This window comes from Halichoeres trimaculatus, unplaced genomic scaffold (assembly GCF_033239565.1).
Source record: "Halichoeres trimaculatus isolate MK-OKI-2021-1 unplaced genomic scaffold, fHalTri1.1 fHalTri1_scaffold_20, whole genome shotgun sequence".
Lineage (NCBI taxonomy): Eukaryota > Metazoa > Chordata > Actinopteri > Labriformes > Labridae > Halichoeres > Halichoeres trimaculatus.
In genome coordinates this window covers 2609589-2632484 of record NW_027437198.1, presented here as the reverse complement: position 1 = coordinate 2632484, position 22896 = coordinate 2609589, and the positions used below count along the sequence as shown (strand labels likewise).

Here is a 22896-nt window from a genome sequence, read left to right as displayed (position 1 = left end):
TCTCTTCTCTTCTCTTCTCTTCACATGCAGTGTTTGCTCTCCACAGTCCCACTCCATGGTCTTATCGACAGGGTGCCTTGAAACTGTCCCCATGTCGGGAGGAGGGGTGAATTTGGAAGACGAGGGGAGCTGGAAACCGTCTCAGATTTTTATATCAACATTTTCTAACTGTGAGCGTGTGGATTACATCAAAGGGAATCTACGGTTCAAAAAACCCCCGCGAGAGTAGGACACCATGCAAGAGAAGCAGACCTGTCACATGACCATGTGACAGGTCTGTAGTTCACACAACACCCCCAGCACAAATAAGGAAGTGAGAGAGAGACAGAAAGAGAGAGAGAGAAAGACTACTGTTCTGATGCTAATGTGTGAGTCCACAGATTTAACAGGGGGAGTTGCTAGATCAATCCACACAGGCAGAGAGGAGAGGCTCATTACTGTAACACTTAAAACCAGCTTCGTTTTGAGAGTTCAACTATCACTTTCTGTCAGTCAAGATTCAAGATGCAGAAAGCTTTATTGATATTACAGGGAAATCACTGTTGCCAAAGCACAACAATAAACATTTATATACAGTATTTACATACATGTGTTTCTACTGGGCTCTGGATTCATTGCATGAACAGAGTTTCATTAGTTCAGCTCCTGGCTTAAGATCAGTCTGTTGAAATGAAACCAGGATGAGGACACTGACATCAGAAATCTCTTGAAATCATTTACTGCTGGTCGTGGTTCATGTCTCTTGTTTCAGGATCTTGGCCTGCTGTCAGATGACCACCAACGGTACCTGAAGGTTTTAAACGTTTAACACACATAAAGTGGTTTGAACCAACAAATTGACCCTCTATGTCACTATCAAATGTCCTGACAACACCAGAAACAAGCTGCGGAAGCCTGGGAAAGTCGCATACATGAACCAACCCTTAAAACTCAGATAAACAGGTAGTGTCCTCAAAACGTGCTAGACAAAAGCGTCCATAGTTTTCTCCTATCATTATAAAATGTATAGGAAAAAAATTAAGGCAGAAAATACTGATATTGTTCATCTCTAAATGAGTTTTCTGCACATTAAGCGGTTTTGATTGGTGGCGGGGAAGGGAAGGTTTGATCTCTGGATAGGTGATAATACGTAAGATGCTCTGAGTGAGAGCAGTTGGACGCCCCCTGCCTTCAGTCCGCCAGCGTCTGCCTTAAGCAGCGTGAAAAGGGGTGAGTGGGCGAACGTGGGGGAGGGGGTCCTGTTGTTCTGATCGGTCCAGTCCTGGAGGATGGGGGACCTTGAAACGGATCAGCTTCTGGCTCCATAATTGGTTTTGTGGAGCTGGCGTTAGGCCAACGTGTTTTCTTTCTTTCTTTCTTTCTTTTTTTTAATGTTCTCTGGGACTTTGACTGATAGTCCTCTTAGCGAATCAGAGGACGCAATCTGACCGTCCTGGGCGGGGCTCAGGTTGGGCGGTGGAGAGAGAGGAGGTGGGCGGGGTCTGGAAACAATGCTGCGTTTCATTAGAGAGGAGTTTACGAAGCGGAGGGTCCGTCTCCCCCTAGTTTTCCCCCAGATACCTCCGGACCAGCCGGGAATGGACCACCACAGCTCCCCCAGCCGCCTGGACGGATTTTAAGACTTTATCTGAGCTCGTTCTTCACATTTCCCTCTTCGAAGTAAGCGGTCAGCATGTTCCCTTTCCTCCTTTCTTCCTTTGCCTCCCAACTTCTCCAAGTTTCCGCTGTTTGAAACGAACCGAAGCCCGTAGAAACATGTAAAAATGGCGCGGGCGGTGTTTGTCGGGACGTTTGGTGTTTTTAGGGGGGGGGGGGGGGGGGGGGGGGGGGGGGGGGGGGGGGGGGGGGAATCCTGCTTGGTGTTTACAGCTGCCTTTGAAGACATTTCCGTGTCTTCAGAAGTTTTCGTGTCGGTAAAAGAACCGTGAAAAGTTTGAAACGTGGCTGAACACGGAGCTCCAGTCCACATGGATCTCAAAGAGAAGGATCTATGACCTGCAGGTTTATTTAGACCCCGGACCCGCAGTGTTTTTGAAAATAGGGGTTGTTAAATAAATATGGGTTTACGGTAAGGGTTTTTAATTTGAGTTTAATGTTTTTTTTCTGATATAGATTACCCCCCCCCACCCGTTTCTGTTTGTGTCTCAAGGTTAGCTCCACTTTCTTAGTCTTTACCGTAAACTCACTGATCTGTGGGTTGAATCAGCAAAGAGTCTTAAACATCTCTTCTTATCCTGCTGTTCTATGAAAGAGACAAATACTTATTTATATCGGATATTATTGTACCCAAAGGGAATTTAATTGTATTTACATTATAACTTAGGACAAAGCCTACTTAAAAAAACGGTAAAATTGTGTTAATCACGTTTGTGAATTAATCAACCTTTTAGCAGCTTTAAGGAGCGTTGTTTTGGCCAGTGCAGTTATACTTTATAAATCTGGCAGTACAAAACAAATTTTAACATTAAAACTTATGTGTGTTTAATAACCGTGGATGAGCTGAACAGAGGCTGAGGTTTTTCTTAGAATTCAGTATGTTTTTAGTGTTTTTAGTGTAATTGCTTTCCTTGTCTTTATTGTTTTCCTTTTTCTATTTTTTCCGTGTTTTAAGTGTTTTCGGTGTTTTTTGGTATTAGGGGAGGAAATTCTGGTTTGATCTATCTTAATTGGCAGCTCCCTGTCTTTCTGATATGAAGCTGGACTAAACATCACCTCTGTGGGCATCAAACCCCTCTAACCCTACTGATGAATGATGCAGGCCCTGGGAGCTTATTTATTTTTAACTCGTTTGAAATTTATATTTGATGCTTCTTCAGTATTTATGGCGTATTGGTTTACAGGGGGCTCGGCTCGGTGCCTTCATGGCTGCTTCATGGGCAAACAGCTGTGTCAGAGAGAGAGAGGTTATTAAAATTTGTGTTTCCACTTCGGGACTGGGGGTGTTTTCAGGCCCAGGGCAGAGCAGCTGTCCGCCCCTCTCCTGCTTGTGTTTCCCAGGGAAGCAGAGCCCCGGAGTGGCCGCTGCTCGCTGTGCGGAGGGGGTGGAGCTGCTGCTACTTTACAACATTAGATCCTAAAATTATTAAAACAACTTAAGGCTGCATAATGACCTGCAGCTCAGATGCTTCAGGGTCGACTATAATTATCAATCAGTCGACCTGCTTCTTTCCATCGTGCAGTTTTTAAGCGCTTTTCCAAACTGCGTCATTGCGCGTTTGCACCGCCTGGTCGCTGGAAACAGCAGAAATTCGAAAACAAGCACTTCCCAACAGTTGGCTCAGCCTGCCCTCTGAATGCAAACCGAGCGATGTGTTTCTTGTTGTTTTGTAGGTCAACAGGATGGCTGAAAAGGAGCCCGGGAAACTAAAGACATTATTATAGCCAGAATTGGCTTTCTTCGGAACAGGGGGCCTATCCGAACGGACTATATCTTTTCCAACTTTCCCTCTGTGTATAATGGATGGCAGAGAATTTGGACCCCCCCGATCCGTCCATGTACCACCTCCGTTGTTGGCAGGGCTCGCAATGGAGTCTCAACGCCTCGGAGCAGCAGCAGCAGCAGCAGCCGGGAGGATCCCTCCCTCACCCGGTCAGTTGGACACGAGTCATCCGCCGCCTCTCCACTCCGGGAAATTCTTGCCATCGGCCATTAACCTACATCCACACCACAGTAAGTGCAAGCAGCCTGCTGTATTGCGTGTATGATGTAATGTTACAGCCTCACATCGAATATTAACTTAACGCTGCGCCACAATGCGCAGTTTGTGTCAGCATGTGCGGTCATTGCTCAGATGTCTTTACGATGTTTTGGGGGAATAGACCCAGATGCAGGTCTTGTAAGGAGGTGTGGCTGTTCAGATAAGTTGCAGATGTAAAGTATGGGGTCATGTGAAGGATCTCGAGCTCAGAGAAGGGGTGAGGGTAAGCGGAAAACGACTAGACATTTAATTTCTACGCTTGGACGGCTCCAGCGGTTGGGAGAGTGTTTCTGCAGCAGGATGCAGGTCAGGGGCAATGGCCTTGGACTGCATGCGGCCCGTTACTGAGACACTGCTGTTGTTTTAAATTATTGTAATTTTTATTTTTATTGGGGGTGGGGGTGTAAAGTTCTGATCCTGCTGCGATGACAGATCACCCCTGACCCTGTTTGGTAAATGAGGGATTGTGAGCTGTGCTTCCTCTGCTGTTCAGCTGTCTGCAGCTCTCAGGGAGGATGCTTTTTGCAGCATTTGCACCACTTCTGTTTTACATCCTTCGCCACGGGGTCCTGAGGGGGTCCGACAGAGGGGGTGTGTGCTCGATGCTTTGCATGTGTTTGTCTTAAAGAGGCAGAGTCTCCTTTAAAGCCAACCACTGTGTGTTTGTTTGAAGCTTGCAGACCTGTGTGTTTTCTCTTTCAGATCATATATAGTGTTTTCTAATCTGAGCTACTGATGGTCTCTTTGACCGGACTCTCTGCTCAGTGATGTCTGTTCTTGCTATGAATGTGAGAATAATGTGCGGTATTGTGTAGAAATGTACAGTAAGGGGCAGATATAGAAATGTGCATTGTGGTGTAGTTATATGTAGAAATGTGCATTATGGTGTAGTAATGTGTAAGGTACAGTAATGCGCAGTAAGATGTAGTGATGTGAAGAAATGTGAACTAAAGTGTTGAAATGTGAAGTAATGTGAATTAAGGAGAAGGTACATTTTTGTGCAGTAACATGTGCAGTAATGAGAAGTAACATTAAGTACAGTGCTAAATACCGACTGTGCATAAAATGTAGTTTTCCAGCTCAAAGCAGAAGTAATTTAGAGTTTCCTCTCTCATAAATTAGGTCTACACCTTGTGTTGCAGACTAAATAGCTTTATGTTTTTTATCTAGTTTTAATGATGGAACGTCGTTTATGCATCGTTGGGTTGACATTTCTCCTCAGTGGACTTCACCATGTGCGAAGGAGTTCGTCTTTAGCGCACGGTGAAGTCCCGCTCTAACGCGTTCACAGACACACAAACACATGCCTGCATTTACACACACAGACACATTCCGTGAAGATACATCTCCCAAGCCCCCCACCCCCTCACCAAACACACACGTCACCCCCCTCCCAAGGCTGTTAACCTAGAAGAAACACTGAATAATGTGTTCTGATATTAGCTAAGGTGCAGTTATGTGCAGTAACATGTAATACTAGACATTTCCACGGAAATTGCGAGAGGGGCTCAAGCGGCGGCTAGGTTTTTGACACACATCACACAAAGTGAAACAGCTAAGAGACCCCGGAGAGATGTCACCAGACCTTATCCGTGTGTTTTAGACTGACTTCACCTAACACCCCCACACAGTTCTGGTTTCTGGTTTAACTGAGGTCAAAATTACTTTATACACAGTAATGCGTGCTTCACACGCACACTGTCAGATATATAAAAATTGTGGCTTCAAAACAATATGTCATGAAAATACACCAACATGTCATGGTACATAGGGGGAGTGGCTGCAAGCCTCAATCAGTACATGAGAACATTTAAAAGTATCTGTGTGTGTGGGCGTGTTTGTATGTGTGAGGGAGAAAGAAGAGAAATGGAGAGAAAGAGGGGAGAGAGAGAAAGGGGGTAAGGGGGTGAGAGAGGGTTGTGTGTGTGTGAGTAAGGCCCCGTTTACATGATGCCGAAAACGGTCGATTCCGCAAACATTTCGTTGCGTTTTGGCCTTCCGTTTAGACGAGACCACGTTGCGTTTTCAGTGAAAACGCAAACTTTTGAAAACGCTCCACAGAGTGGAAAGATCTGAATCCGCTCCTCCATGCAGCTTCGTGTAAACACAGAGTGGAGCGTCTCAGGGTGAAACGCTGACGTCACCGCATGCGCACTAGCAGTTTCAGGTGAAGGCTCCGCACTCAGCCACATTTCCAGTTGAGCCAGTAGGTGGCGGTAATACGCGTTATGGTTGGATTGCCGACCGTCTCACACAACATAACGGCAGATAAAGAATGAACAGAAGAGGAGACTTGTCCTCCTGGAGTCGTATGAACGCGGATCGTTTTCACGCTGTCCTCATGTAAACCATGGTGGCTTTTGAAAACGCAATGGAAGAATCGTTGCGGGAGTCTCTGTGTAAACGGGGCCTAAGAGTGTGAGAGACAGAGAGGGAGAGTGTGTTGTTGGTGAGGCAGTTCATCCTGACTGTATGTGTGTGCAATTATAGTAGTTGAGATGTTGTAACCAGATTCACCCTGTGTGAATGTCTGTGTGTGAGGGAGAGAGAGGGAGAAAGACTGTGTTGTTGGTGAAGCAGTGGTTGCTGATTGTATAAGCAGTTGAGATATAATAGCCCAACCATTACATTTCTCAATTATTTTCGTTATCAATAAAATATGTGCTAACAAAAAACATGAGTTTTGCCGAACTTTGGCGGAGTTTAGGCATAAATAGCTAGCCTGCTCCGGTGTGTCCGGACGGAGTGGGCGGTGTCATGTCAGCAGGTGTTTCTGCCGATGGGAAAGGTACAACAGGCGTTGTACTAGTTTGCTATAAGATTATTTTCACTTTTTTGTCCAATAATCATTTAGCTACAAAATGCCTTTGATAGACTCTTGTCTTGAGGATGAAGCCTGAGCGCTGTCCAGCACCACATCATGTTGTTCTGTTGGGACAGGTTTTTGCTTTTACTCCTTGTGAGTGATGACGATAAACATCTTAAAACAGCATTAAATGATTCATAAACCTACCCGGGATTGATAAAGCTGTAGACCAGGGATGTTAAACTCGTGCCATGGAGGGCCGAGAGGCTGCAGGTTTTCGTTCCAACCCAAAACTCTGCCAGGTGATTCCACTGATTACCTCGCCTTCAAGCAGAGAGCAGGGACAAATCAGTGGAATCAGCTGGTGGAGTTCTTGGTTGGAACGAAAACCTGCAGCCTCTTGGCCCTCCATGGCACAAGTTTGACATCTGTGCTGTAGACCGAGCACCTGCCTCAAAAGTGTTTGTTTTTTTGGTCGTGGGCTCTGAGTCCGAACTCTCGTCCTCTGTTCTTCAGTCAAAATCACTGATCTGTCAGTATCTCTGTCTGTCTGTTTGTTGTCCGAAAAACATGATAGCTGCAGTAAATTGTTGTTGTAAAATGTTCTGTTTCATGCCACAGCCGTCTGTACTACTGCAGCAGTGTTTAGAGAAATAAAAGATAATAAAACCTCAAGCGCCTCATCAGACAACCTTACAGGCTTCAGAAAACACACAGAACATTAATTTAGGAAAACTCAAGGAACGAAAAACTAGAAATGTTAATTTTAACAAATTTATTGGCATCTAAAATGTTATTAGTTAATTGCTCTCCCCTTTTTAAAAAAATGCAAAAGCTATTTTTTTCTGAAAGTATTTTTTATTTCTCAGATTGCTCACCAGTACAGTGCACTTCAAGCTTGAAATGGGAAAAGCTTCTCTTCCAAAAGCACATTGTGGGCAAAGGTCTTTTTCTATTACAGTATAAGATATTTTCCGCCTGCTAGGTAGGATGTGCACACTTATAGCACAGAACAGAGTCAGAATCATGTTTTAAAAGACTTCCCTTTTTTACATGTTGAAAAACTGTGATATAATACCATTATTGCAATATGAAGGAGAAATGCCGTGAAAGATCACAGTTCTGAAGACGTGGCAGCTTTTATTTTGCCGTGGCAATGCACCACTATCATTTACTTGAAGCGGAACCCCTGTAGTAAGTAGGTCATATCCAGAGGAAATCTGACGTTTTGGAGGAGGAAAAGTTAGTCTTGCAAGTGACACCAACAGAAAGGAGTAGGCATGAACTGAAGGTGCTGAGGAGTAGGTGTGTGTTTTACATTAACAACTGTTGTACTGACACAGTGACTGTAGACAGCCACTGCTCCACGGAACTGGAAAATATGACTGTTGAATGCAGGCCCATCAACCTTCCCCGGGAGTTAACGGCGTTGTTTGTGACTGTTGTGTACATCCCACCCCTCCCTGCCAATGCTAGTGCGGCTAACGAACTACTCCACAGCAGCATTAGCAAGCAGCAGAGAAGACACCCCGAAGCAGCATAGCAGGGGACTTCAATCATGTGGACCTTAAAACGGTGCTACCCAGGTTTCTGAGCTAATACACTGGACAAGGTGTACTCCAATATCAAACTAGGCTACAAGGTTAAACAGCTAGCACACCTGGGCCAGTCTGGCCACATGTCCTTGCTCATGATCCCTGCATACACCCCCCTTTGGAAAACTGCCCCTAGCACCAGAGAGAGGATCACAACTATAGACTGTATAAAACATGGACATAGTCTCACCAACGTTACCCGTCTGTTACTGAAACAGAAAATCAGGGTCCCCACTCTTTTCTAGAGATTATTTTCCAGGACATTTCCTATAATTTTCCAGGACGATTTTAACCCCCCTCCCCCGGACACACGCACACTTTGCAGTGTGCTTTTCTAAGGTTGGACCATACATTTTGTACAAGATGTTTGTTTACAAGATGTGCAGTCTATGGCTGCTATCATACATTTCAAATAATCTCTTACATTCATACATATAGTAGAATAGGGCAATCACACCCACAGCTTCCAGTGACACATAAACAACTTAAGTTACAATTTTGGTTTAAGCAATTCTCAACTCAGCTTTTCATTTTCTCCCCCCTCCTTTCCTGTACTTTCTCTACAGAATATGTTTGTTTTTTAATAATCACCAAAAACTGTTTCCTTTTTTTCATCTCTGTTTAATGCAGTTGCTTTTGAACATCTTATACCTGCATTTCCATAAAAAAATCATTGCCAAATTGCCTTCAAAAAAATATGGCCAAAATACTTCTAAATTTAATATGAACTTGCAGTGTAAAAATGTTAACATAAAACAAGCCAATGCAATTAAAAGAATGTTCCTCCAAAAATAGTTCAGTTGTTGAATCTGTTTCAGACTCTCCTGCAGGTTTTCCAATGTTTTTGCTAGAGTTTGCAGCTCTTTCTTTTTCTCAGTCACACTTTTCCGAAATGCATTTGATTTAGTCAGTAATGTGTTTTTAGGACTGCGCTAAGGAAACATGCAAGAATGATTGGCTGGCACAACACGTGGGGGACTGTGCCGGCTTGACGGCTGGAGGCAGAGAAACACTGCAGCTCAATTTTGCCAGCTGAGAAAAGACATTTAGGCTATGCGCAGAGGGACAGGGGAAAGCTAAATAATTTTCCAGGACCATTCAAGCTTTTCCAGGACATTTTACGTTTTTTCTCATTTTCCATACGTTTTCCATGACTGGAAAACTGGTTGATCATTTTCCAGGTTTTCCAGGTTTTCCAGGATGCGTGGGAACCCTGAAAATGAAGCACATCAGCTATAGCGGCCATATTGGTAACCCTAACCCTAACCCTAACCCAACACGGTTTTTCGACGTTAGTTATCAACCTGATAAGTGGATCCAGCTAAGCAATGAGCGTGTGCACACATATAAGGCAGAGCTCGCTGCATCTGACCAATCGCGAACATGGAGCAGTCTGGAGCGTCAGAGCAGGCCGGAGAGAGAAGGACCGCATACTTCACACAGGAGGAGCAGGAGGTGATCATGAAGTATGATGAGGTGAACAATGTAATTAACGTTAAAAGCAGCACCGTCGCCGCTGCTAAAGCACGGAAGGAGTGCTGGCAGAAAATTGCTGACAGTCTAAATGCGTAAGTGTAGTGGTGTAGTGCAAACTCTAGTGTAGTCCTGAAATTGCACTGTTCAACATGCACTTTTACTGTAACATGCAACATACCTAATTTATGTCTTAGATGAATTTATTCATTTGTTTATTCCTATCGTGTTTACATTTTTTGTGTGATATGTAGCCCACATGAGCCCCACATGAATACCTGTCACAATTTTAATACGGGCAATAAAATATTGTCATGGAACAGAAGTGTTGGCATTGAAGATCTTATTACAGCAATGAGAGTTCTTCATTCCTTTTAATTACCTGTAGAAAGTGTCATGTACTACCAACCCCTTCCTGGAAAAGCGGTAACTTTCATAAAGGTGGTCATCCGAAAAACAGAGTGGGTCGGGCTCCGATGTCCACGTGATCCTCTAAGAACGGACGAGCCATTTTTTCGTGAGGGCTCATTGCTCAGTGGGCGGGGTTTTTATAGTCCGCGAGTTCAATCTGGAACCTAACCTGCCCCGGAGCAGGTTAGCCTTTCAGCGGACGTTGCCATGGAGACTCGCCTCGCTGAAGAGTGATCCCGTGTCGTAGAACAGGGAATCTGAAACCTATCCTCAAAGCTACCTCGCTAGGCAGTAATCCTGCTTCGTAGAACAGGGCCCAGAGGTTGCCTCTTGATCACAACCTGGCCTGATGATGCCTCTGAGCAGTTATAGGACTGCTTTGAAAGAACAAACTGGGACATTTTTGAACACCCAGACCTGGAGGTGTTCACAGACAGTGTTCTGTGCTACATCAAAAACTGCACAGACAACATCACAGTGGACAAGACCTACCAGGTGTTCCCCTTTCACAACCTGGCTCATAGGTTGCAACAAAAATAAAGGGTGAGCACATGATCAACTTAAATTTAACAAATATTTATTTAAAACGTGCAAAAGTTTAAATGATCAAGATAATGATGGGGTGTGTGCGTCAGTAGATCAGTATGTCTGGTGTGGGTGAAGTTAATGTGTGTGTGTGGCATGTTGTCCAAGTGCAAAACTAAAACACAAAGAGGGCCAAACGAAAAGCATGCTGCCGCTCAGAGCGCCTGGAGGGAATGAGAAAGACAGAAAGCAGGTGATCAGCCACGGCTTAAATCCACCTGGGAGACTGGCCAGGTACTCCCAGATGCGCTGAAACCCCGCCCACCAGCAACCTGCAACAGATAAGACAAGACACAGAACCCGGGAAAGACAAACACACTACAGCAGGCCCTAGTGGGAGGGCCGTCATACCCCAAACAGGAAGCCCTGGATGACACAGAAGGCTCAGCGGCTGTTTAAAGACAGAAACACTGCCTTCAGGGCTGGTGGCAGCGCTGTGTACAGTGCAGCCAGAGCCAACCTGAAGAGGGGCATTAGAGAGGCCAAGAGAGACTACAGGAGGAGGATCGAGGACCACCTGGAGAGTAACAACAGCAGACAGGTGTGGCGGGGGTCCAGCACTTTACAAACTACAGGGCCAACACCGGAGCTGCTGAGGGAGGAGCCTCACTGGCAGAGGAGCTGAACAGCTTCTTTTCCCACTTCGAGACAGGATCTCCAGAGGCAGCTACACCACACCCTGCAGTCCAGAGCAGCTCCAGCCTCACACTGGAGGAGCACAATGTGAGGCGGTCAACCCTTAAGGGCGGATGGACCTGACGGTGTCTCTGGACGGGTGCTGAGAGACTGCGCTGACCAGCTGGCTGGAGTGTTCACCAGACTCTTAACCAGTCCCTGTCCCAATCCATCGTTCCACCGTGCCTGAAGTCCTCCACCATCGTCCCCCTGCCCAAGAAGCAACACATCCCCAGCCTCAATGACTACCGGCCTGTAGCTCTCACTCCGGTGGTGAAGAAGTGCTATTAGAAACTGGTACGTGGTCACATCACCTTACTCCTCCCTGATAGTCTCGACCCCCACCAGTTCGCCTACAGGTCAAACAGATCAACAGAGGATGCAGTAGCCACAGCAATTCACTTGTCACTGTCCCACCTGGAGCAGGGGGCCTACATGCAGATGCTCTTAATGGACTACAGCTCCGCATTTAACACCATCCTTCCTCCCAAACTGGTGGGTAAACTGGTAGACTTTGGACTTCCACATTCTATCTGTATGTGGATCTACAGCTTCCTGTCTGACCGCAGGCAGAGGGTGAGGGTAGGAGACCACACATCCGGGTTTGTCAGCCTCAGCATCGGCTCCCCCCAGGGCTGCGTGCTGAGCCCTCTGCTCTACACCCTCTACACATCTGACTGTACCTCTGCACACCCCAGTAACACCATCATCAAGTTTGCCGATGACACCACAGTAGTAGGGCTCATCTCTGGGGGGGATGAGTCTGCATACAGAGCTGAGGTGGAGCAGCTGACTGGGTGGTGTAGAGATAACAACCTGCTCCTCAACACAGCTAAGACCAAGGAGCTGATTACTGACTTTTGGAGGACTAAAACAGACATTCCACCCCTACACATCAACTGGCTCAGTCAGTCTCCTCTACCTGAACTCTCTCCTGTTTTGAATTGTTTTATACAGTCTATGGTTCTGAAGAGAGAGCGCCGCCATGTACACGCGCAGTGGGTATACGCATCACACACTGAAGACACAGAACTTCACAACGACAAGCGTTTCACTATTTTAGAGTCAGCCTTCTTCTTATAGTGATAAGATTCACACTGCTTTAAACTTTCCTTATTGAAGAGGATGTTACGTTGGAGCATGTCGAAGCTTATGTTAGATGTAAGAGATCAGGGCAACCAACTTTTTAAAGCAGTACAAGAGTGACTCATAACATGTCGTGTCAACACGAAAAAAAAAAGAAATAAAAAACGCAAAAAAGAAAACAGCTGAGGCTCTGATAGACTTGGGGGGTGGATGGTTTTTGAGTTTTGATATAACGCCCAAGTACAGGACTTGCTCTGACCTAGAAAAATATTAGAGATCACAAGAGCATACTTAAAGTTGGGGATAATCGGGAGAAATCACAAGCCAGGAGACCAGTGGGGGAAAGAGTTCAAAGATGGGAGACTCTCTCCATATTCAGGAGTGTTGGCAGCCTGCCAGCACTCTTGATCGGTAAAAGTGAGTTCATGTATGACACAGACTGACAAAGACAAAAACTAAAGACATTTTATTCATCATCTTAGGTTATTTTAGTAATTTCACTGAAGAATTTTAGTTATTTTTTATGAAAAGCCTCCTTTTTTATCAATTTCAATAAAAATGTTTTGTCAACCAAAATAACCCTGCATGTTTTGTCTTCCTTTAAAGTTACATAAAACAAATAACCTGTTTTTTCAACTAGTGCTTGTTGCAAACTTCATATATACAATAAAATATTTAGCAAAATCATTGTATATAACTTGAGTTTGTATCCTATGTATTTTTTTCTACTTGTGTGCTGGTTCTATTCTTTAGTGCAACTGCTGCTGGAATCTGAATTTCCTGTGGTAAGCTTCCCCAGGGATTAATGAAGTTCCTGTCTGTCTGTCTGTCTGTCTATCGATCTATCTTAAAGGACTCTGAATCTGTGTATGGTTCGTTCTTTCGTTATTCTGTTTCAAAACAAAATCAAAAAAACGAAAAAAACTGACTTGTTTTTTTGTTTTTCTGTTTCAAAACCAAAACCGAATAACGGAATAATGGAAAAACGAAAAACAATAAAAGATTGTGTCAAAATTGTTTGTGTGATATTTTGATTTTAAATGTGAACATCTCTATACAAAAATTAGACAGATAACTCACAGTGAAGGTTTATACAGAAATGTTCCTGAGCTTTTTTTTTTTTTTTTAAAGGAGCAGATCGCTGACGATCCACACCATCTTATCCGCACGCATTTGTGCACTCCCGTGTGTTTCAATGAGACAGTCAGTGCACAGTCTGCTACTGTCTGATCTGTTCTCAGATAAACCAAGAAACATCAGAGAAGATGAAGTTTTTTATCCTTCCCTCTTTTTCACCTGTTCCGCAAGCTATGACTCATTTCATGTGTAATGGCTTTGCGCCTTAATTTTTCTCCCACAGCGCTCTCTCATCCGTAAAGAGGCTGTATTTAGGAAAAACAGAATATAATTATAGCAATAAGTAATTTTACAATGGCTCACTTCATGCGTAACGTTTTTTAAATTTTGTTTTGAAACAGAATAACGAAAGACCAAACCATACACAGATTATTCTGGCTTCTGGTTCGAATCAAATGAATATCTTTTCACTACAGTAAATAAGGTTCATTTATTTTTTTCTGCAACTTAAACGTCGGAAATAATTAATAATGGAGACACCAAAATTTCGCAAAACCACTCAAATTTGAATAAAAAGTTTTTTATGCTCTCATGAGGTGATTTTTCAGAGAAGTTTATCACAAAATATGCAATAGAAACACCTTTATCGCTAAAACATGTCACGTTATAATAACAACGCACCTCCCTCACCTGCACGTACGTGTCACAAACGTACTCTGGCGTTCATACTGTAACAGCTCTGCTGTTAGTTCTGTGCTCAGTGCAGATGTTTGTGTTTTTGACCGTCAGTATGAAAGCATCATGACGGCTGTGAGTGGGTCAGAGAGCAGCAGGAGGGAGGGGCGGAGGTGTGTGTGAGTAAGATCTCACTCAGTGTGAGAGTATGTGAGCTGAAGATGATGATTTTCATTCAGTGTTTTGTTTGTGCTTATTTTGAGTTAGCATGATCACAGTTTGACCAGTGAATAAAAACTGTAATGTTCATGAATCCTCATCATCCTCAGTGCAGTGCCTGGACAGAATTTACACCTTACTTTACTCAAGTTGTGCGTGATTCTAGTCGTAATGGAAACACCGGCAAGGCGCAATTGTACTTTATAGAAACTGCAGAAATATCGCTTTTATTTTGTGAGAAGGTGTAATGGAAACCCAGTGAGAGACAGAGAAGGAGAGGATAAGCCACAAGTAGGGATGCTCCGATCAGGTTAGATACTGCTGATTCTGATACCGATCAGCAATGACAGCTGATCACTGCTGATCACCGATACCAATCACATTGGGTGTAAATTTTTGATTTAGATATGATGAGTGGTACCAGCTACATGATCTGGAAAAAAAAGCACGAAACGCCCTCAATTTAGACAATAACATGTTTTACTTCCTTCTTTAAAGGGAAACAACACAGAAACAGCTGGCACAATGCAGCAGTTTCTCAGTCAAAAGGACAACTGAAAAATTTCAATTTACCTGGAACCATTAATACAACATTTAACAGATATTAAGGTTTTCAACAGGCTAAATAGTGCAAATTCAAGTAACAAATGCACTATATATCTCACAGCATTGCTTAACTTATATAATGTCAAGTAAAAAAGGATACATTCAAGTCAAATGCAGGGTTCATTCTAATGAAACTATAAGTTCCAAAAATCAAAAATATCACAGACCATGGCTGAATGTTTTGTGCATGAGCAAAATCTGTTGTGCATTGTCAAAGAAAAAAAATCCTGTGTTTACCTTTCTAATGATTCACCAGAGAAACAATATCATGGGTCGGTTCATAAATAAAATAAACGGCACATTTTTTACTTAAACAACATTAGCACGATCTTAAAGACCTCAAAACAGAAAACAGCAAAAGTGAAATTAAAGTGCATTTGTTTTGAAACAGGGAAAAACACAAAAGTTTAATGGCATTTTGAATGCTTACTGTCTCTTGCTTGTTGATTAGCATTGTGGGGAGGTTCTTTTTAATAAAGAGGAGCATCTCTGCTTTTTTCAGGCATGAGTCTATTCCTGTGTTTGTCAACAATGTTGGATGCAGCGCTAAATAAGCGCTCACTTTCCACACTTGTGCAGGGTGCAGACAGGTAAGCTCTTGCTAGTCTAGCAAGGTCTGGAAAGCCTTCCTTATTACTTTCCAGTACTCCAATGGTGATGAACTTCAAGAAATTGGTGGCTCTGAGAGGTACATGATCATCCCTGATGGTACTGTAATGTTGGCATTAGCCTGCTGCGTGGTTTCTTCTGCCAAGATTTCACCAAACATTGAGGACAAGGATCCTGGTCGTGGAACTTTCTCTGCTGGCTCACCTGTGTGGTTAGCTGCAGGTTCTTGGTTTGGGCTTTTGTGAGTGGCCTCGGTCATCAGATCAAGAAGCAGTTTGTGTGTTTTGGTCTTGAGTCCTTCGGAGTAAAATCTGTCTTTGTACCTTGGAAAACAAAAATTAATTAAAATTGCATCTCTAAAGAATTAAACCACTGACGTTGTATATATAAATGACTATTTATTGTTATTTGATGATAGTTTTCTCACCGTGGATCTATGATGGTCGCTAAACTGTAGAGGGGTTGCTTTTCAATGTCGGCAAATCTTTTGGTAACAGCTTCCAGCAACGTGGCCTTAGTTGTCTTCACACCATGATCTGCTGCAGCTTCTTTGGCAAGGAGACACTTTTAAACCATAACAGATGGTATAACATCTGCAGCAGACGCAGTTGATGAGCTTATTTCTTTCGTCAGCTCTTCAAATGGTTCCAGGAGTTGTATGTTTTCAATCAATTCCCATTCAAATGCTGTGAAGGTAGCAGGTAGCTCAAAGTATCTGTGTACACGCCCAATGATCATTTTTGCTCAAGGAGACTGTGGAGCATATAGTAGGTGCTATTCCACCTTGTGCTGACATCTTGTTGCAGTCTTTTGGTGGGCTGGCCAAGTTGTTTTTGTACACTCTGAAGTCTTGCATATGCTAAGGGTGAGTGCCTGAAATGCCCCACAATGCGTCTCCCTTTGGCAGTAATGTCACCAACACTGTGCTGTGACAGCACTGCACTAACTCCGTTGCTAGGCGCTGCCCAAGTAGCTGCCTGTTGCAGTAGCTCTCTTGTCTTTGTCTGTTTCTTGTAATTTTTTTTCGTCTCTTTTTCGTCATCTTTGTATTTGGAGTGGATCATTACTTTGTATGGTCCATTGTTGGTCATGGACACCAAACTTTTGGTGTCTTCAGTGATATTTTTACTACTTTTCTCCTGTGTTTGTCTGGAGATCCTACATGTAACCATGGCTGCATTGTTTACATGTGAAATTAGCTGTTAGCAGCCTGTAGCATGTCAATGCTAACTAGTGTAAGGCTTGATGATTTCCCACGAGCTGAGGAGGAGGAGGTGAGGACGACGTGCTGGTTCTCGGGTGTGAGCTGGGAGGTGACAGCGTGGACATGTCCTTCCATCCATCGTTGTCGGGAACGTGGGATTTATCTCTGGTGGGATGGATGAGCTAGCCATGCTAGCCCAGCGGCATCGTGCTGTTCACGGACGTGGCTGACGGAGCTGACATCGAATGCTGGTGCCACATTAGAGTAGGGCTGCACGATTATCGCAATCGCAATGTCAGCACATGCAATTACGTAATCGCAAAAGAGGATATCGCAATCGCAATGTCAGCACATGCAATTTAGATTTTTCTCCATGATAACCAAGCAAGTCTGTAGACTCACCATGACACAACTTTTTTTATTAAATCGCAAGCACAATCGCATTCGCAATATTGTCCACCTAATCGCAAATCGCACCTTTTCCCCAAATCGTGCAGCACTACATTGGAGGAGCTTTGTCTGCTGCGGGCAGACAGGATCCAGGAAACAGAGACTGAACATACTGCTGGGGAGGCTCAGTCCTGGACCCTGTGGAGGTGGAGACTGGCTGGGCTAGAGAGAGGTGGACGAGTGGTGGACGGGATGTCGTCATCTATTTTCTTATGGACCTCTTTGCACTTTCAATACACTTTCTTACTTTTTTTTTATTGATTGCTCCTGTGACTCCTGAATTTCCCCTCGGAGATAAATAAAGTATTTTCTATTTCTATTTCGATTTCTACAGAGAGCAGAGTCTTATCCTGGTAGTTAGCCTGGTCTGCAGCAGGCTAGCTGCAGAGAAAAAATCACCATGGTAACTAGTCTGGGATAAACTTGACCAGCTTTTGTTCAACCGACTTGGGGCTTACTTCATCAAGGATAACCAATGTTTGTGTGTGTGTGTGTGTGTGTGTGTGTGTGTGTGTGTGTGTGTGTGTGTGTGTGTGTGTGTGTGACCTTTGAATGTTGTTTGACTTATAGGGAGGAATCTGAAACACAGTGAATGAGCTAATGATTCAGGTATGTTGACATGCAACAACATACAACACACTTTTTCTCATTGATCACACACACACCTATCACGCGCCTGTGTAACGTGTGTGTGTGTGTGTGTGTGTGTGTGTGTGTGTGTGTGTGTGTGTGTGTGTGTGTGTGTGTGTGTGTGTGTGTGTGTGTGTGTGTGTGTGTTAGGGTTGTCACGATACTAAAATTTTCAACTCGATACCGATACTCGATACTATTTTCGATACCACAAGGATGAAAAAGAAAGAACCTAATATTCAAAAGAAACATTTTTATTAACAAAAAAATGCAAATATAACCTCTGTTGCAACATGTAACAATTAACAGTACCACACACACAACAAACTGTTGTGTAAAAAGAAAGTTTCAGGCCTGAGGTAGTGCAAAAAATAAATAAAATAAAGACATTTTTACCAAATTTTGCCTGATTCATGCACTGTCCACTAAAAACAGCCCTGAGACCCACTTATGGGCCTCCAGCCACAGGTTGAGAACCACTGCACTAGTAGATTGTATTTGAAGCTTGATCCTTAAAAGATTGCTCACATCATGAACAATATGTGACCCAGGGAACCTCAGGATGAATTTATCATTTAGAAAACAGTGAGTGAGTGAAAACAGCAGCTCAGATGGACTGATGATCAATGCTGCATTTTGATTCATCAAAAGGTTGACTCGTCTTTTTTAAGTCTCTGTGTTCATTTAAAATGTGCTCATGAGCTATCAAGACAGTTTGAAATGTAAAATCACACAAAGTGACTGACGATCTCTCACTGTCTGCCGGGATGCGTGTCTATCTGCGCCTTTACGCACGCCGGCACAAAGAGGAGCGCGCGTACACGGAAAGTGAAAGTATAAGTTACACAACCATCCTATAATTATTATGTTTTATAGTGGTTATATGGTATTTCTTGGGGGTTTCTAGTGGGTATAGGGTGCATACCTGCGTATCTTGTATATTACACAACACGACCACTGCGTCCTCTGTGCTCCTGTGCCTTTGACTTGAGCGTGAGAAATCGGAGGTGTGGCATGAGTGCGGGTGAAACCATCCAAATGTGTGAGTCTCACGTCGAATGCGTGACAGTTGGCAGCCCTGTTTATAATCATTAACGTTACGTCATCCTTTAATCGCTCGTTGTGGCTAATGGCTAACAATTATTTGTGTCCTTCGGTTTTCCAAGCTCGTTAGCCTCGAAGGCAAAATACCCCCAAACAACACTTTTACCTTTTTCTTTTTTGACCAAAACTGCTTGATTTGGCCCGCCTGCAGCAGCACTAGCCATGCTGTTTTCTTATAGAGTGCTTCACGGGGAGGGTGCCTGCTCTCGTGTGTGTGTGAGGAGGCAGAGAGAGAGGAACGCAGCGTCAGCGGCCTGGCATCGGGGGTGGGGGGTGGGGGGTAGTATCGATACTTTTGAAAGTGAGTATTGTATCCGGATACAACATTTTAGTATCGATACTTTTTTAAGTATCGATACTTTTGACAACCCTAGTGTGTGTGTGTGTGTGTGTGTGTGTGTGTGTGTGTGTGTGTGTGTGTGTGTGTGTGTGTGTTTGTGTGTGTGGTTTTCTGTAGCCCAACCAACCTTGTACTCTCTCTCAAGTCAAGTCTCTCAAACACACACAGGATAACACTGTGTCTTGAATACAAAGACTCAAAATATTGATTTATAGGTACACAAACATAGTAACCAAGCAGAGCATCACAGGGAAAACCCAGACTCACACGCTCCTATTTTCACAAACACACACACAGACACACACACATATAACATAAGCTTCCTGTTGGTGGCTGGAGCCCTAAGAGGAGAGTTACAGCCTGAAGACGTGTCTGTGAGGACCTCTCAGAGCGGTGGTTGATGTGAGCTCTGAGGTGATCAGCTGGCTGAGGGGACATCATGGAGGAGATGGGATGTTGCTGGTTCTGTTCGTGACAGCATCTTGTGAACTGATCGTTTTAGGGCTGCACTAAATATTGTTTCAGTATTATCGTCACAATGTACACAAGAACAATATACATAGCCCAAGGTTATGTGGGCGTTGGTGGTGCAGTCGGAGAATGCGCTTGGTCGGTAATCGGAAGGTTGTAGGTTCAAGCCCAGCTCTGGGCGACACATGGCGATGTGTCCTTGGGCAAGACACTTAACCCCTAGTTGCTCCCACTGCTGCGTCAGTGGTGTGTGAATGGGTATGAAAGGGCGTGACTGTGTTAGATGTACTGATGGATAGCTGTCATAGTAAAGGTTGGATCCATCAGTGTGTGAATGTGAGAGCGAATGGGTGTGGATGGGTAAGTGTGACCTGTGGTGTAAAGCAGCTTTGAGTGGTCCATGACTAGAAAAGCGCTATATAAGCTCAAGTCCATTTACCATTTACCATATGAAAACAAGAGATCTGTCTGGAGCTTAAAATGTATGTTTGAGCCTTTCAGTTGAGTTTTATTGCCTGTCTATGCCCAATCACATTACGCAATACTTGTACAGCTGGAGCACCTCCTTGACCATCTGTCATCTCACACCTGCTGTTTTTTGACAATCCGACAGTTTGCTTATAGTTAAAATCACTAAAGGTGCTAGATTTGACACTTTTGGGGTGAAAGCCAGTGGCTTCCAGATGTGTGCAATACTTTTTCAATTTAACATATTTATTTCTCTGTATGTTACCTTGCAATGCTGTGTTCATGTCCAGTTTGGAAAATCATCTACACTTACTCACAGTCACAAGGATGCATTGAGGTACCTAAACATGGCATCATTTGATTTTATGTAGAGCCCCACTAATATGGGATTTTGGGGGACGATGCCGATATCAATACTGGGGGCAAATAAAAGCCGATATTAGATATTTCGGCAGATATATATATAATAAATTCATTGATATACACAGGATATATTCTGTATATAAGCACAAATCATTATAATACCCATATGATTCAAGACAGAGACAGAACTCTATTAAATTAAAACAAGGAACTTTAATTATAAAACTGTCAACATAAGAACTGTAGTGTAAACCAATGATGAATAAGAACAAGCTGTAAACACAATAATAAATAAAGAAGTCAAACTGTAAACACCTTAAATAAGTAAGTCAAACTTAAAACACAGTAAGTATGAAAAAAAATAAAAATGTAAACACAATGAGCAACTTACACAACGTTCAAACGCTGTATTATAGCCTTACATTACATAATGGTAGATGTTTGAATTAACAGTAGGATTTATCTCTGTTTATTTCACAAAAAAACTCGAGCTATGATTTAGCTAAATATTTTATTGTATATATGAAGTTTGCAACAAGCACTAGTTGACAAAACAGGTTATTTGTTTTATGTAACTTTAAAGGAAGACAACAAAACATGCAGGGTTATTTTGGTTAACAAAACATTTTTATTGAAATTAAAATTAAAAAATAAAACTAACTAAAATTCTTCAGTGAATTTACTAAAATAACCTAAAATGATGGATAAAATGTCTTTAGTTTTTGTCTTTGTCAGTCTGTGTCATACATGAACTCACTTTTACCGATCGAGAGTGCTGGCAGGCTGCCAACACTCCTGAATATGGAGGGAGTCTCCCATTTTTTAAAACTCTTTCCCCCACTGGTCTCCTGGCTTGTGATTTCTCCTGATTATCCCCCAACTTTAAGTATGCTCCTGTGATCTCTAATATTTTTCTAGGTCAGAGCAAGTCCTGTACTTGGGCGTTATATTGAAACTCAAAAACCATCCACCCCCCTCTCTTTTAGTTAGTTTGATCCAAAGATGCTGCAGGACACCTCATAGAGAGAGACAGATAAATGTGCAGCACATGTTAAGAAAGAGTCTATCAGAGCCTCAGCTGTTTTCTTTTTTGCGTTTTTTTTTTTGTTTGTTTGTTTTTTGTTTTCGTGTTGACACGACATGTCACGAGTCACTCTTGTACTGGTTTAAAAAGTTGTTTCATCATGTGGTTGCCCTGATCTCTACATCTAACATAAGCTCCAACATGCTCTAACGTAGCATCTTCTTCAATAAGGCAAGTTTAGAGCAGTGTGAATTGTATGACTATAGAAAGAAGGCTGACTCCAAAATAGTGAAACGCATGTCGTTGTGAAGTTCTGTCTGTCTTTGGTGTGTGATGCGTATACCCACTGCGTGTGTACGCGACGGCGCTCTCTTCAGAACAGGAGAGAGCTCAGGTGGAGGAGACTGACTGAGCCAGAGAAAGAGAGGGAGAATTGCAGTCGCATGAATGCGACCATGTGAAATCTTTACTTGCACACGCTGAAAAAATGGTCGCACGTGCGACCATTTTGGTCGCAGTCTCGAGCCCTGGTGTGTTCTCATAATTTCAAAGAGAATTCAGCTGAACAGAGTGAAGCAGTAATCTTAAAAAAATATTGCACTATACTCCCACTAGCTACTGTCCAACTGCTTGTTAATACAAATTTCAAACCAGTCTATCACCTGGTAGCAACACAATGCATTTAGGCATGTAGAGATAGCCAAGACGATCTGCTGCAGTTCAAACCGAGAATCAGAATAAGAAAGAACGGTGATTTAAGAGACTTTGAACGTGACGTGGTTGTTGGTGCCAGATGGGCTAGTCTAAATATTTTAGAAACTACTGATCTAGTGGTATTTTCACACACAACCATCTCAAGGGTTTACAGAGAATGGTCCCAAACAGAGAAAATATCCAGTGAGCAGCAGTCCTGTGGGCCAAAATGTTTTGTTGATTCCAGAGGTCAGAGGAGAATGGACAGACTGGTTCGAGCTGATAGAAAGGCAACAGTAACTCAAATAACCACTTGTTACAACAGAGGTATGCAGAAGAGCATCTCTGAACGCACAACACATCAAACCTTGAGGCAGATGGGCTACAGCAGCAAAAGACCACACCGGGTGACCCTCCTGTCAGCTAAGAACAGAAAAGTGAGGCTACAATTCACACATACTTTGGATTTTGGCCTCTTAAAAATTTTCCTTGCCATTTTAAAAAATACACCCCAGCAAAATTTGTTTTTTAGCCCTACTAGATGACAAATCCATTGAAAAATGTACCTTCGCTCACCGCGGTCACATTTCGTTCCAAAATGACCCAACTAACATGCTCACCAAAACTGGACAAT

The 22896-nt window shown here is 43.3% G+C and overlaps 1 protein-coding gene across 2 annotated transcripts in view; it reads left to right on the top strand.

The window, feature by feature from the left end:
* The first annotated feature begins 1490 nt into the window (after nt 1-1490).
* The window catches only part of tnrc18 (trinucleotide repeat containing 18), a 71140-nt gene continuing 49734 nt past the window's right edge, over nt 1491-22896 (top strand). For both annotated transcript variants that reach the window (XM_074696737.1, XM_074696738.1), the window contains exons 1-2: nt 1491-1659; nt 3331-3670. In XM_074696737.1, the coding sequence (XP_074552838.1) occupies nt 3457-3670 (214 nt within the window). In that variant the 5' untranslated portion in view covers nt 1491-1659; nt 3331-3456. The remainder of the gene's footprint in view (nt 1660-3330; nt 3671-22896) is intronic.